The sequence below is a fragment of the Rhinopithecus roxellana genome, chromosome 2 (assembly GCF_007565055.1).
Source record: "Rhinopithecus roxellana isolate Shanxi Qingling chromosome 2, ASM756505v1, whole genome shotgun sequence".
In the NCBI taxonomy this organism is placed as follows: Eukaryota; Metazoa; Chordata; class Mammalia; order Primates; family Cercopithecidae; genus Rhinopithecus; species Rhinopithecus roxellana.
In genome coordinates this window covers 123,590,426-123,606,693 of record NC_044550.1, presented here as the reverse complement: position 1 = coordinate 123,606,693, position 16,268 = coordinate 123,590,426, and the positions used below count along the sequence as shown (strand labels likewise).

Here is a 16,268-nt window from a genome sequence, read left to right as displayed (position 1 = left end):
CGCTCCCTGCACGTGTGCATATATACCACATCCCACACCCCCACACAACACAGTCACACTCCACACCCAGTGAGTCTCACACGCAGCACCAGGTTGTGTCCTATACAAGGGTGCCCAGCTGAGGGTCGAGGCATCTCCCAGGGTCCTGGGGTAGGGCTGGACGCCTGGGGAGGAAGGGTACCTCCTAACTGGCACGAAGGTGCCCTCTGCACTGGCTGGGACTCTGGCACCTGCTACCACAGAGCACTCCCCACCCGCCTCTAGTCCTCTCTGGATGGCGAGACCTGAGGCCCCTGAGGAACCCCAGCCCTCCCCACTGGAAGGGCCCCCCATGTCCCACTCCACCATTCCTCCCTGGCCCTGGGTGCCCCACCTCGAGTATCTGGCTGCAGCACAGCTGGCTTTCCCTCCCCAGGCCCCTCAGTCTCTTAGTACCTGGACCACTCCCTTCATCCCCCACATGCTTATGGGGCACCTGCTGGGGTCAAGTCCTGACTCCCCAGTGCTGGGGAGACAGAGGGGACGAAGTCACGCTCATCCTCAGCAGGCATCTGCCGTCTACACCCAGTGGCCATGCCCAGGGAGCAGGACTGTGGCAGAACTTCCCTGGCAGCTGTGGGAGCCCGGAGGGGTGATCTGTAACCCTGACTAGGGAGAGTCAGGGAGAGCTTCCTGAAAGAGGTGGCAGTAGACAAAAGCACACGCTTTCTAACTGCCGTGACTCACTGCATGCTGAGCTCTGCCCCCTCTCACCAGAAAGGGAGGCCGTGGTGTGGAATAGAGACTGGGCTTGAGTCCCAACCTTGGGAAAGTGTACCAGCCTCAGCCTCAATGTCCTTGTCTGTGGAATGAGAATTTCAACACTGCCCTTGCAGGAGAATAGTTGAGGTGGCATAAGGTGGGTGCTGGAGCCAGACAGACTGCCTTCAGTCTCAGCGTTGTCACTATGAGCCATGCAACCTTGGGGAAGCTAGCTTCCCTTTCTGACGCAGTGTCCTGTCTGTAACATGGGAGTTCTAACAGGAAGTCTCTCATAGAGTTATTTTGAGTATTTAAAGCATTTTGATTTGGAAAGGTTTAGAATAGCGTTTGGCCACAGTGAGCACTATGTGTACAGAATGTATGGACACGCTGAGTGGTCCCTATAGCTAGTGGGGGCTCACCAGATGTGCCAGGATGAACATGACCTTGAATATGTTTCTTCCCTCTGGACCTTGAACTCTTTAACTGTCTCTGAAAGGAGAGATGGCAGGCTGGGGCGGAGACATGTTTGCTGTGCTCCATGGAGACTCACAGCCAGCCTGGGCCTTGGTTTGTGGAGGGGTGAGGCAGTGACAAGGAGGTGCCTTCGGTCCATAGGTGGGTGGCCAAAGGTGCTGGCCCTGTGCCCGTCTCCTCCCAGCTGGCACTGTCCCTGGGAAGATGTAAGGCTACCTGTGGTGATCTCATTGCTGCCCTAACCTCCCTTTCCCTGGACATAGGTGGTCTCTTGGCTTCAAGCAGATTTCCATTATTATTGCTATCTTCTCATTCATTTTCTTGTTTTCTTTTTTTTCTTTTTTTTTGAGAGAGAGTCTCACTCTGTTGCCCAGGGTGGAGTGCAGTGGTGTGATCTCGGCTCACTGCGACCTCCTCCTCCTGGGTTCAAGCAATTCTCCTGCCTCAGCCTCCTGAGTAGCTGGGACTACAGGTGCCCGCCACCACACTCGGCTAAGTTTTTGTATTTTTAGTAGAGAGAGGGTTTCACCATGTTCGCCAGGATGGTCTCGATCTCCCAACCTCGTGATCCACCCGCCTCGGCCTCCCAAAGTGCTGGGATTACAGGCGTGAGCCACCGCGCCCGGCATTTCCTTCTTTTCAAAGTAAATGTATAAATACACGAGAGCCCAGCCATTCCTTGCAGAGTTGAATATAGACTTCCGCTGTGACCCAACAGTTGCACTTCTCAGTGGAATGAAAACATGCACCTTCATCTGTGACACGGGAGTTACGACAGTAATGACTGACACAGACACGCGTGCGTGAATGTTCACACAGCATCGTTCATGATAGCCAAGACATGGAAACAACCCGAATATCTGTCCACAGATGAGTGGATAAATCAGATGTGGTCTATCCATACCATCAAATATTATTTGGTCATAAAAAAGGGGTGACAGACTGATACATGTTCCTACATGGATGGGCCTCAACATGGATGAAGACTATGCTGTGTGAAAGAAGCCACATGCTGAAAGCAACATATTGTAAGTCTCCATTCATTTGTTTTTGTTTTTGTTTGAGATGGAGTCTTACTCTGTTGCCTAAGTTGGAGTGCAGTGGCGTGATCTCAGCTCACTGCAACCTCCGCCTCCCAGGTTCAAGTGATTCTCAGCCTCCTGAGTAGCTAGGATTTTTATTTTTATTTTTTTTTTTAATTTTTTGAGACGGAGTCTTGCTCTGCCACCCAGGCTGGAGTGCAGTGGCTGGATCTCAGCTCACTGCAAGCTCCGCCTCCTGGGTTTACGCCATTCTCCTGCCTCAGCCTCCCGAGTAGCTGGGACTACAGGCGCCCGCCTCGTCGCCCGGCTAGTTTTTTTTTTTTTTGTATTTTTAAGTAGAGATGGGGTTTCACCGTGTTAGCCAGGATGGTCTCGATCTCCTGACCTCGTGATCCACCCGTCTCGGCCTCCCAAAGTGCTGGGATTACAGGCGAGTAGCTAGGATTACAGGCACCTGCCACTGCGCCTGGCTAGTTTTTGTATTTTTAGTAGAGATGGCGTTTCACCATGTTGGCCAGGCTGGTCTCGAACTCCTGACATCAGGTTATCCACCTGCCTCGGCTTTCCAAAGTGCTGGGATTACAGGCGTGAGCCACCATGCCCAGCCAACTCCTTTTATTTGTAATATGCAGAATAGAAAAATCTATACAGACAGAAAGTAGATTCATGGTTGCTTCGGGCTGGGGAGGAGGCGAGCGTGATGGGGGGCAGGTGGGAGGAAGATAACTAACGGATATGGGATTTCTTGCAGTGATTAAAATGTTCTAAAACTGACTGTGGTGATAGCGGCATGTGTCTGTGACTGTCCTAAAAATCATTCAGTTATACACTTTGAATGAATGATTGTGTGGTATATGAATTATATCTCAATAAAGCTACTAAAACAAATAAATACACAAAGAAATACAAATGTGGTTCTTTCTGGCCAGGAAAAGTGGTCCTCTTTTTGGGGTGAGGACAGAGTAGCAAGTCGGAGGCAAAGCATGGTGTCTTCATGATCTCCCACAAGCACCTCTCCAAGCCTATGGGCCACCCACAGTCTAGACTATCCTTCCCCTTCTTCTGTGACTGCGTGCGCGGTACAGCTTATCTCACCTTCCTGCTTCCCTTCCTCCCCGCCGCTCACTGCCTGGGAAATCCCTCTCACTCACTGTACTCACACATCACCCCTCCACAGTGTCTCTCCTGGCCACCCTCCCCCAGAACCCCTTGCTCTCTAGTGGCCATCGCTGGGATTTTGCTTGTTTGGTCATTAAGGGGATTATGATTGTTTAATTGTCCTTTCCACAGTTGAGCAGAAATTCCTTGCAACTGTCTCATACCTAGTTTATTCTTGGAACAAAACTAGGTGCTAAATAAATGCTTGTAAATTTGTAAACAGGTACTTGAACTGAACCAAGGAATTACAACTTTCCAACTGAAAAGTTCAACCCTGAACTCAGATATCATCATGATGATTTTTTTTTTAACTGATTCCTTATTTGTCAATTTTCTTTAACCCAAGAAGTACCCAATGAACCAGTCTGAATTGGAACCAGATCGATGCATTTTCTAAATGCATTCCAGTTGGACTGGAATAAAATTAGAACAATATTTTCCAAGCTGAAAACATCCCAAACTAAAGCCTTAAGGGTCTAAATGCCCTTTGTTCAGGGGAGTCTTGAAGGGCTGGGTCCTTCCTGGCCGTGAGGGCCCTGAGACCCTAAGGTTTTCAGCTTTCTGAAACTTGTCCTGATCTCCTGTGATCCACTCTCATAATGAAATGTTGTGACATGGAAGCCAGAGACAATTATCTCTGTTTTACAGATAGGGATCAGCCCTGTCAAGGTCACACAGGCAGGACCTGAGGCCAGATCTGCCCCTGCAGCCTTGGTTCCTAACCACTCTGCCATTTGACTCCATGGCAGGAAAAACATCTGCCAAAGACATTCCCTTAAGAGTCACCATAAAAAGGCTTAAGGTATTAGTTCTCTCTAGAGTATTTTCAGACAGTTCTTGGGGAATAGCTGTTTGTAAAAAGAGCTCACCATTTACTGGCCTGTCTTTTTTTTCTTTTTTTCTTTATTTTTTTTGATCACACCTTATAAATTATAAGCTTTTGGTAGAAAAGCATCTGCCATTGGTTTAGTATTCACTGTGGGAATATATTCTCCTGTGGGAGCCTCTGATGCTGGCTGCCCTGGAGATTCTGGCTCAGTAGATCTAATGGGTGGGGGTGGGAAAGGGGGTTCCGCTTTTTTTTTTTTTTTTTTTTTTTTGAGACAGAGTCTCGCTCTGTCGCCAGGCTGCAGTACAGTGGCGCGATCTCAGCTCACTGCAACCTCCGCCTCCCTGGTTCAAGCAATTCTGCCTCAGCTTCCCAAGTAGCTGGGATTACAGGTGCGTGCCATCACTCCCAGCTAATTTTTGTATTTTTAGTAGAGACAGGGTTTTGCTATGTTGGCCAAGATGGTCTCGATCTCCTGACCTCATGATCTGCCCGCCTCAGCCTCCCAAAGTGCTGGGATTACAGGTGTGAGCCACCGCACGTGGCCGGTTCTGCATTTTTTAACAGATCCTTGAAGAGATCCTGAGGCTCACTGCAGTTCGGGCACCCCTGTCATACAGCACTGAGCGCTTGGCAGGCAACCAGGATTTGCTGATGAAAGGAAGGAAAAACAGAGAAGGAAGCGACTGAGAGCTCACCGAAGTATTTCACAAGAGAGTCTTTTTCTGCTTGGTACACAGTAGGTGCTTACTAACAGTTGCATGTACAATAAATGAATGCCTGTGGTCATCCAGGCCAGCAGGCCAGTGAGCAGCCTGAGGGGAATCAGTGGAGCTCCTCCAGGGTCACTGTGCTGTCCAGAAGTGGTAACTGATAGCCACATGCAGCTATTTAAATTAAAATGAAGCTGGTCACAGTGGCTCATGTCTGCAATCCCAGCACTTTGGGAGGCAGAGGTGGGAGGATCACTTAAACCCAGGAGTTTGGCACCAGCCTGGGCAACATAGTGAGACCCCATCTCTACAAAAAATTTTCAAAAATTAGTTGGGTGGGTGGTGCACATCTGTAGTCCCAGCTGCTTGGAAGGCTGAGGCAGGAGGTTTGCTTGAGCCCGAAGGTTGAGGCTGTAGTGAGTTGTGATCATACCACTTCAGTCCTGCCTGGGCAACAGAGAAAATCCCTGTTTCAAAAATAAATAGGCCGGACACAGTGGCTCACGCCTGTAATCCCAGCATTCTGGACACCGAGGCGGGTGAATCACCTGAGGTCAGAAGTTCAAGATCAGCCTGGCCATGGAGAAACCCCGTCTCTACTAAAAATACAAAAAATCAGCTGGGTATGGTGGTGCACACCTGTAATCCCAGCTACTCGGGAGGCTGAGGCAGGAGAATCGCTTGAACCTGAGAGGCAGAGGTTGCAGTGAGCCGAGATTGTGCCATTGCACTCCAGCCTGGGCAACAAGAGTGAAATTCCATCTCAAAATAAATAAAATAAATAAACAAAATAAAATAAAATAATTAAATAATTAAAACAAATGAAAGTCAAAGATGAAGTTCCCCAGTTGCCCTAGCTACATTTCAGGTGTTCGCGTAGCCACATGACTCATTGCTCCTGTATTGGGCAGCCTCAAGGCAGAACATCTCCATTATTGCACAAAGTCCTACAGGATGGCAGTGGGTGGGTGGGTGGGTGGCTGTGGGTAGAATGGAGAGGAGAAGTAGGAGAGGTGGAGAGAAAATGAGAAGGCAGAATAAAGAGAAAAGAGAGAAGGGGCACAGGTGCTGAGGTTGGACAATGAAGGTATAAGGGCCCCCGGGACTTGATGGGTCACTGGCCTGGACTGGTCACTGATGCAGGTTTCAGGGGCAGGGCCCAATTCTCTTCTCTCCTCTAACAGTGCTTCAGGAGACCTGAGGAACTCGTTGGATGTGGAGCTGGACACAGTAAACTCTCCACCCCAGCTCAGATGGAGGAGAAGCCTGGTACTCCAATAAAGGAGTATTTGTCCCTTTAAGAGTCAGAGCCCTGTTCAATTTTGAATATAAATTTTCCTTGAATCTATCACATATTGCCCTGAGCAGAGTTGAGTGCTTTCTTGGTGACTCGCGATCCCCATATGAATCTTACCATTTCCTTGGGGTTTGAGAGCACTATGGCAGCCAGCACCCCACCCCCATCCCTGTACCAAATGCTGCAGACAGCTGAGTTTTGATCATTTTTTCCCATAACAGTTCTTTTCTCTCCTTGCACCTTTTTCTCCTGCATGGATTCGGGTATCAGTTCACACAGGGTTGCAACTGTATATAACATATGAATTCAAAGGTTTTGACTGAAGGCTCACAAATAAACAAAGAGCTTGTGTTTTAGAGCAGGGGTTTTTTAATATCTATTTTGGCTGCTCAGAAGTGTTTTCTATTTTAATTCTGGTCCTATGGGGGTTTTAGATACATGGATTTGTGACTAGTTGACATGTCACCACCCGTTGTAAATATAGTTTCTTTTCTTTTCTTTTTTTTTTGAGATGGAGTTTTGCTCTTGCTGCCCCAGGCTGTAGAGCAATGGTGCAATCTCAGCTGACTGCTACCTCCACCTTCCGGATTCAAGCGATTCTCCTGCCTCAGCCTCCCGAGTAGCTGAGGTTACAGGCATGTGCCACCACGCCCAGCTAATTTTGTATTTTTGGTAGAGGTGCAGTTTCTCCATGTTGGTCAGGCTAGTCTCGAACTCCCGACCTTAGGTGATCTGCCTGCCTCGGCCTCCCAAAGTGCTGGGATTACAGGTGTGAGCCACTGCGCCCGGCCTATAAATACAGTTTCTAAAGAGATCAAGTCCTTGCCCCAAGATGCTTCTTTTAAATTACCCATGACCACCCACCCTGTCTTCGAAAGTGGGGATCAGACCTAAGACTGTCAGCAGCACTTTCTCATCCTCTTCTTCCATTCTTTCTCCCTCCCAAAAAACAGAGGCTTTGGGATTCTCCCTGTGTACAAGAAGCCACCAAGCCTGACTTCTTCTTTTTGAGATGGAGTTTCACTCTGTCGCCTAGGCTGGAGTGCAGTGGTGCGATCTTGGCTCACTGCAACCTCCGTCTCCCAGGTTCAAGTGATTCTCCAGCCTCAGCCTCCTGAGTAGCTGAGACTACAGGTACCTGCTACCATCCCTGACTCATTTTTGTATTTTTTTTTTTTTTTTTTTGAGACGGAGTCTTGCTCTGCCGCCGGCTGGAGTGCAGTGACCGGATCTCAGCTCACTGCAAGCTCCGCCTCCTGGGTTTAGGCCATTCTCCTGCCTCAGCCTCCCAAGTAGCTGGGACTACAGGTGCCCACCACCTCGCCCGGCTAGTTTTTTGTATTTTTTAGTAGAGACGGGGTTTCACCGTGTTACCCAGGATGGTCTCGATCTCCTGACCTCGTGATCCGCCCGTCTCGGCCTCCCAAAGTGCTGGGATTACAGGCTTGAGCCACCGCGCCCGGCCAATTTTTAAGATTTTTAATATTTTGGACCACAACATAGCTGGAGCCGTAACAACTTCAAAGTTAAGGACCACGTCTGTTTTATTCTCTTCCTATTTGCTTTGTATTCTGTAGGATACTTAACATGGTATCTTTCATACACTAAATGTTTAATAAGTGATGCTTTCTGAAGAAAGGATTTTAACAGTACTTCTGAAAAGAATCTGTTAATAGAGTATATATTATTGTCATTTTATGACCTTTCTGCTGAAAATCTTTAGAAACCAAACATAATTTTGCAAGTCCGGGCACCAGTTGTTTTAAAATTAAGACAGTAGGAGTAATACATGTTCTTGTCTGTGATTGGGACAACTTGTAAGCCTAATTGAAATTTTCTTGTTAGACTTCAGTTTTATAAGTTAAACATTTAAATACTTGTTTTGACTAACATTGCAAGCTTTGACCACATTGTTAAAAGTAACAGCTGAAACTAAGTGCTTGTTTGCATGCTAAACTAGGCTCTGTTGGCTCTGTTTAAACACGTATTATGTACTAGGCATTGCTCTAAGTGGTTTACATGTATTAACTCATTTAATCCTCACAAAAGCCCTCTGAAGGGAGGTGCAACTGAAGAGCCAAATAGGAAATTCAAAGGTCTCATTATTAATGGCATTTTATGAGTGTCATAGCATTTATTTAAACATAGAGTTGTCGTTGGTAATAGAAAGTTAAACAAAAACCCAACTCATAAATCTGAAAATGATCCATTAATATATAGTATTGTCTGAAGCCTGCCAGCTGCTGGGAACATGGGAACGCATGATATTTGTCTTCATAAACCCTTTTCTTTGTCAGGTTCACCAATTTATTTCCCTTTCCCCTATAAACATATTCCCCTTGTTTTTGCCCTTGATTTATAAACATAAAAAGATAACATTTAGATACATTCACAAGAATTGTATGTGTAATATTTTGATGGAAAGTTAGATCTCTTTGGGAAGTGTAATGTGGTAGAAAGTAGACATTCTGTAAGAGTAAAAAGGTAATCTCTTGGAAGTGTAATATTTATCACTTGGACTTTTTTCCTTTTAGTTTTGATTACGAAGATGCAGGCTACCAGACTGCAGAACTTGTGAAAATGGATATTCTACTGAATGGAAATAATGTAGAGGAGCTAGTAACTGTTGTACACAAGTAAGTTGAATAGAAACTAATCATGGAATGTGAAAATACTCACTTTTGATATGTTTTTCACTTATTTTGTTTGAGCAGCTGCATTTAAAAACTTTTAAAGGTAATTAAAATAGAGTTCACCCTACTCACTTTGCTTTCTCTTCTTTTTCCACACTTCTCTCTGGACTGCTGAAATAGAACAGAGCTATAATAATAGCCAAAAAGAATAGTGTAAATAGAAATGTTTCCCCTTACCTCGTTAAAAAAAAAAATGTTTTAAAATTTTTATAATGATGGATTTAGAATTGGGAACAAGTTTTTTTGTTTTGTTTTGTTTTTTTTAGATGGGAGTCTCATTCTGTCGCCAGGCTGGAGTGCAGTGGCGCAATTTCTGCTCACTGCAATCTCCGCCTCCCGAGTTCAAACGATTCTCCTGTCTTAGCCTCCTGAGTAGCTGGAACTACAAGTGCGTGCCACCATGCCCAGCTAATTTTTGTATTTTTAGTAGAGACGAGGTTTCACCATATTGGCCAGGATGGCCTTGATCTCTTGACCTCTGATCTGCCTGCCTCAGCCTCCCAAAGTGCTGGAATTATAGGCATGAGCCACCACACCCTTTTATATTTGTAAAAAAATTATAAAAAGGAAAAAACCCACGTGTTCAAGAAACAGCAGATTGGTTAAAATGAATTACAAAGCACCCATATTGTTATTTTCAGCCATTAAAACTTGTGGAGTAGTGTTTAGTGACAAAAATGTCTATTAAATAAGAGGGTAGAATAATATCATAAATACTGATCATAACAAAAATATGCAAAAAAATGACTAGAAAGATATATGTTTAAAATAAACATTCCAAAATGTTTACCATTTTCAGTGGCTCAGGAAAGAGAATCAAGAATGAATTTCTGTTCTCTAATGTTGTATTTCTAAATTTCTGTAATCATACATTGCTTTCTTAGAGAAGTTGTTCATGATTCAGAGAGGAAGAGATATTTATGATAAGTAAGTTCCATTTGAAGTTCCTTAAGAGATCACCTTTACATTGATTATGCAACTGGCCTAGAAAAATACTTGAAATATTCTTATTTAGGATATATAAACAATTGTATTTTTCTGTCTCAGAGACAAAGCACACTCAATTGGCAAAGCCATATGTGAACGGCTGAAGGATTCTCTTCCTAGGCAACTGTTTGAGATAGCAATTCAAGCTGCTATTGGAAGTAAAATCATTGCAAGAGAAACGTGAGTTGAAATTGATTTTTGTTCTTGAGCCAGTTTCAGAAATGATATACCTAAAAAGTGAAAGAATATTGAACATTTTAACCTTGGCCTAAGCTTTATTCTTACTTGTAGAAACAGTATGATAGTGCTCTCCATTTTTCTGATTTAAGTAATGACTGTTAGTTTGAATTACTTGTATAACACCATTGGGTGATGTGATTTGCAGTTAGTATAATGTATATGGGTTTGAGGAACTGTTTTAATTTCCACTCATATGAATGTCTATAACTGAATTTCCCAGGTAAGGAATTTCTTTATGGTTTTATCCCTTTAGGTAGATTATAAATTAATAGAAACTGAAACTAAAAGGTTTTGTCTTCCAAATGACAAAATTACAATTTTTTTTTAACCCAAAGTATTTAATACCACTTCCCCACTTCCCCAGAGCTAGGGAGGTTATAAACCAAGGAATGCCAATACCATGTTAGGATTTGCATTCTAGATTAGGGACCTCACATGAATTATAGTAGACATGGAAGATAGGCTAATTTCTGTAGGACACGGAAATGTAATACATAAATCAGAACACTGGCTGGGTGTGGTGGCTCACAGTCTGTGATCCCAACTACTTGGGAGGCTGGGGCAGAATTGCTTTGAGACTAGTCTGGGAAACATAGACCCTGTTTCTTAACAAAAAAACAAAAATAGCAATGAAGAACACTGAATAAGCTGCTCAGCTTGTAACAGCAGGTGCAGGGTGTGTCTTGTAGCACTTCCCATTTCCTTTCCTTAATGATACTAAGACTTCTGGGAAATAGGAAGTATCTCCTCAGTTATGAAAAGTTGAAAATTGCTATTAAAGTCTACCTTTACTCAAACCTAATGGGGAAATACAACTATCATATTAATATAGACTTGAGGTTAATTTTAGGCCCACTGTTTGAAATACATTACATTTCCTAACACAATTTTGCTTCGGTTATTCTGTGTTTCATAAATACTGAGATCAGGCAGAGTGGAGATGATAACCAGGGAACATCCTGGAAAGTGCAACTTAAGACAGTTAGCAAATGCTCATTCTAACATAAGTGTGTTGAGAGAATACCTTAAAAAAACAGGTTTTTCTCTCTAAAGGAATACATAAAGATGGAGCTATTTTCAAAATTAGAGTGATCTAGAAATTTCTCAAACATTATAGAAATAGATTAGTTTATAACTGGTGGGGCAGATATATTAATCTTCCTAGCCACTCCATCCACATTCAGTAGAGGCAATAAGATAATAAACATGTTTTGTTTTTCTGAAGTAGTAGTGGTAACAGTATTTTTAGATTGAGTAAAAAATAACGAAATATTTCTTGTAATCAAGGTCACATCATGCTTGAATTTGGCCTAATCAAGCCTACCACAAGCCTTGACCTTTTTTTCTTAATGTGTGTTGACAAACATGTTGAATTCGTTCTTTTATGCCAAGTACATGAAAATAAATACAAGAGCATTTGAAGTATCTAATTAATATGCTTATGGAAATTTTACATAGGTAATGATACTGTCATTAAAATTTTCTAGTAAAGGGGAGATTGTTTTTGGTAAGAAAGTGCTTTTAAACAGTATAATGTAATTATGTACTTAAACGAAATTTTCTCTTTTACAGTGTGAAAGCCTATAGGAAAAATGTTTTGGCAAAATGTGTATGTATCTAGTTGTATTTATTCTACTTTACAACTTTTATGGGTTTTAAATCAAAGGGAGCGTAAACTTACTGATTTCCATTGTTGGTTTTTATACATTATTTCCAAGTTTTCTTTTTGAATAGGTAAATTTCAGCTTGACCACGGCAACCGGTTCATTTTGCCCATATCCTTAAATATTTTTTCATCTTATTTATAAAATAAAAATTTACAAAAGAATTATGAAAATTGTTCTTATATGTAATACTAAGGAAGATTCTTATAACAGTTATTTCTATGATCTGGGTAACATGTTTTCTTGATCTAACATATAATGAAAGATTTTGAAAACAATGGCTTTATTTTACAGTTGAAATGTCTGTCTCCTGACATATGCTTTGCCAGTTTGCTGTTATTCACCTGTTAAAAAATTATTCTTGCCTGAGCTTGGTGGCTCACACCTGTAATCTTAGCACTTTGGGAGGCCAAGATGGGCAGATTACTTGAGGCCAGGAGTTCGAGACCAGGCCTGGCCAACATGGAAAACCCCCATCTCTACTAAAAATACAAAAATTAGCCTGGCCTGGTGGTGCATGGCTGTGATCTCAGTTACTCGGGAGGGTGCAGCATGAGAATTGCTTGAGCCCAGGAGGCGGAGGTTGCAGTGAGCAGAGATCATGCCACTGTACTCCAGCCTGGGTGAAAGGGAAACTCTATCTCAAAAATTAAGAAAAATTATTCTTAAATATAGTGAGAATTGAATGATAATTCTTTCTCCAAATGCTCAGTATAGTTTTTGGCACATTCCTGTGTGATTAAGAGTTTCCTATATTAGACTGTGGCTTTATAGTCAAAATTCCAAGCCTAGAATCAGTAATGAGATTGATAATTCTTCCTTGACATGCATATTATAATACTAGGTTTCCTTGGGGATCTTCACCTCCCCAAATTAAGGCTTCACTTAATCCAAATTAAAGCCTTTATCATTCTCTGACAGTAAAATTAGGATCTGCTAGGAAGATTAGAGAGATGTCTGCCTTATGGATAATAATTTGGCATGGTTATTAAGATTGTACTGATGCCTCTGTACTCATATGATTATTTTCTCTTTAGAGTGACTCAGACTTCCAATTTTTAAAAATATTTTTCAGTATGGTGGTGATATTACCCGAAAAATGAAGCTTTTGAAGAGACAAGCAGAAGGGAAAAAAAAGCTGAGGAAAATTGGCAACGTTGAAGTTCCAAAAGATGCTTTTATAAAAGTGCTAAAAACACAATCTTCTAAATAATTGGTGGGAAAACAAAGAATTTTCATAAATTAAAAACTATCTGCTTTTCATTTCAATTTGTAATATGCTGACAACAGAATGGTAATTATAAAATTTGCTTGTTACTTTCAGGGTATTCAGGTTCAAATAACCTAAGCCTTTCGTTGAAAGGGAGTAATGAGTGGGTAGATTAAGAGGTTAGATTTTGAAGCCATGTTGCCTGTTCTCAAGTACCTGTTCCAACCACTCACTAGTAAGGTGACCTTTGCCAAATTAACCTTTGTTTCCTCTTGAGTAAAACAGAGATTATATACTACCTACATAAGTTGTTGTGAAGATTAAAAGAGGTAATACATTAAATATTCAGGGGTGTAGGCACTCAGTTGTTAAGTCCTTAATGCAGTTACATCCTTAAATGCATTGTAAGGTCCTTAGAAACTGACTTTAAGCAAAATGTCACGTAGCAGGTCCTTGAATGATGACATTTCCTTCTAAGTGGTTTATAACATTGATGAGGAAAAAAAATTGGTTTATGAATCATTTCATTATTATTTATTTATTTATTTTTTGAGACAGAGTCTTGCCCTGTCGCCCAGGCTGGAGTGTAGTGGCACAATCTCGGCTCACTGCAACCTCTACCTCCCGGGTTCAAGAGATTCTCCTGCCTCAGCCTCCATTACAGGTGCGCGCCAGCATGCTTGGCTAATTTTTTGTATCTTTAGTAGAGATGGAGTTTCACCATGTTGACCAGGCTGGTCTCGAACTCCTGACCTCACGATCCACCCGCCGTGGCCTTCCAAAGTGCTGAGATTACAGGCGTGAGTCACCCTGCCCAGCCATGTCATTTCATTTAAAGTCACAGTTTCCATGAATCTCAACAAGTGAGGACCTGCTATATTTTGTTGCGTGCAGTTTTTCCTTACTGACACTAAAAGGCTACATACTTAAGATTCCATCTACTTTAAGTTAAAGGATTTTCAGAATCACCTTAAGTGTCAAATTTATTAGCAGGATTAATTTATCTGATATGAATTCATTTATTAAACAGAACTCAAATAACATACTAACTAGACATCTGCTCTAGTTCATGATAAAATGTTTATAGATTTTATCAGGTTGTTAGTTTGAAACTAAATGGTTTACATCTAAATTAAGGGCAGGAGCTCTCTTTCAGACATTCAAAACACATTTGTGTAAAATGACAGGTGTTTGGTGTTACCAGGAACTCTTAATGACATTTTAATAATTATTGTCTAAATTTCATAATTGAAGCGATTTTAGAGTAGTTAACTTGAGATTTCAGAGCCACTAAATGGCTGTATTTCTCCAAAGCTCTCAGCTGCCATGTTTATTCAGCCAATGAACAAACCAGACTGCAGACTATATTATAGCAAGATAACATTATTTAGCCATTGATTTTTATCTTCTACCTTGCGTGAATGAACTGAATGAAGAAAATGCCTTTTAGGGATAAACACTGTCAAGGATGAATTTTATACTAAGGTTATGTGAAAGAAAAAAATCTCAAAACCACTAAGCCAGAGGGAAGTCAAGCTGGGAACTGATTGAGGCAAACCTGCCTCTCATTTTATTCCTAAATGAAGACAGTCACAAAGATAAAATTTGCTCAAAAGGAAATTCCTTATGGACAAAGACAGAACTCAAAGTCTTCCTTCTGCTCACATGAAACAAATGCATACATGGTTGCTTCCTGTGCCCCGTGTTTCACTAAGCCAGATTAAGGTATAAGTATTCCCCTACCCTCCTCTCACACGTAAATTGTATATTCAGTGAAAGGCTAATCAGAAATTCAGAAGAATGCAACTCTTTCTCTCTTACCTGCCTATGCTTGAAGCCCCCGCCCCTCTTCGAGTTGTCCTTCCTTTCAGGACCAATGTACACCTTACACATACTGATTGATGTCTCATGTCTCTAAAAATGTGTAAAACCAAGCTGTGCCCCAAACACCTTGGGCACATGTGGCGAGGACCTCCTGAGGCTGTGTCACGGGCACATCCTTAACCCTGGGAAAATAAACTTTCTAAACTGACGAGAGCTGTCTCAGATATTTTGAGCTCCCAGTTATTGTGAAATCATCTTAATTATAAATTAAGTAGAGATTTACTAAAAATCACGTGTAGAAGTAGCCTGAGATGTAGTCCTAGATACATATATTATCATCTTATGTATCTTCCCTTCACCTTCCAGGTTCTGATAAAACAGATGAAATATGAAAGACCATGACAGCAGTATTTTGAAAATGACAGTATTTGAAACTAAAAAATTGTAAAACAGAGTGTTCTATCACTGCCAAGGGATAAGTTACAAATTGGTTCTTGGAACATAATGTGTACTATGTGCTTGCTATTTAATAATTTACCAATATTAGCCTTTTTTAGTCAGACTAATTTTTTTTTTAACCTATGACTCTTTAGGAAATAGTTTGAGTTATAATAGTACAAAAAAGCATTTTCCGTAAGCTTAGTTTCTTTCCCCGTCCCACTTTCTCAGTCAGATGACTTTAGTGACTTGGAGTTGTGTGCTTTATAAGTGTATTCCTCAGAGGACCTAACATTAAGAGTTTAGCAATCATTAAAATACGTTTAAACACTGTTCTCAATATTAAAATAGCACCATTTATTGAATTTAATATGTGACGACCACTATGCTGACCTATGTATGCTTCCCTCATTCAATCTATTTAAAAATTTTGGGGAAGAAGCAGAGTTTATTTTCCAAAGTCACCATTGTTGACAGAGCTGGGATTCAATGGTTTCCTTCCTCAAAAAGCTAAGTTCTTTGCCTATGCAGCTTAGCTCCTGAGTTAGGGAATGAAAGCAGGAATGAAAGTGGCCAGAGTTTCCGCTACTCAGCTTGTGGAGGAGCTTGAGTACATCAACCTCAAGTAAGCCTCTAACATCAAGGTCAGGAAAGGAGAATTTTTAGACCTTTGAAGCACAGAAATAACTGGTGAATCATGTACCACAACAGGTACCTTTAGCTTTTTCACTGTGATGCTGTATGACTTTCTAAGGTAGTCAGCATAGTTTGTAGTAAATGATTCTTATTACTGGAAGTGTATGTGGAATGTTACTGACTCATTAGTTATTTAAAAACATAAGGCTATTAAAACATCTGGAATTAAAGCAGCAAATTTACCCCATTCCCCACTTTTAACCATAAAATCCTATTACCAATTTTATTTCATTAATTTATTTGCTCTTTTAATATTTT

General features: G+C 41.7%; 1 protein-coding gene across 2 annotated transcripts; it reads left to right on the top strand.

Moving 5' to 3' along the window:
- The first annotated feature begins 8,761 nt into the window (after window positions 1-8,761).
- Window positions 8,762-13,647, top strand: LOC115893919 (translation factor GUF1, mitochondrial-like). Of its 2 annotated transcripts, XR_004053947.1 has the most exons (5): window positions 8,762-8,894; window positions 9,999-10,118; window positions 11,751-11,787; window positions 12,918-13,136; window positions 13,611-13,647. XR_004053947.1 is itself a non-coding variant. In XM_030919365.1 (4 exons), the coding sequence occupies exons 1-4, from the start codon at window positions 8,839-8,841 to the stop codon at window positions 13,053-13,055; spliced, it is 351 nt and encodes a 116-aa protein (XP_030775225.1). In that variant the 5' UTR covers window positions 8,762-8,838; the 3' UTR covers window positions 13,056-13,359. The 2 variants fall into 2 exon arrangements, 1 of the variants encoding a protein (XP_030775225.1); XM_030919365.1 differs by lacking the exon at window positions 13,611-13,647 and having other exon boundaries at window positions 12,918-13,359.
- The last annotated feature ends 2,621 nt before the right edge of the window (window positions 13,648-16,268 follow it).

Excerpts from the sequence above, each read along its gene's own strand:
- LOC115893919 (XM_030919365.1), top strand. The coding sequence starts at position 8,839 with ATGGATATTCTACTGAATGGAAATAATGTAGAGGAGCTAGTAACTGTT. Across the intron at positions 8,895-9,998 it reads CTAGTAACTGTTGTACACAA|AGACAAAGCACACTCAATTG; the intron begins GTAAGTTGAATA and ends TTTCTGTCTCAG. Across the intron at positions 10,119-11,750 it reads AAAATCATTGCAAGAGAAAC|TGTGAAAGCCTATAGGAAAA; the intron begins GTGAGTTGAAAT and ends TCTCTTTTACAG.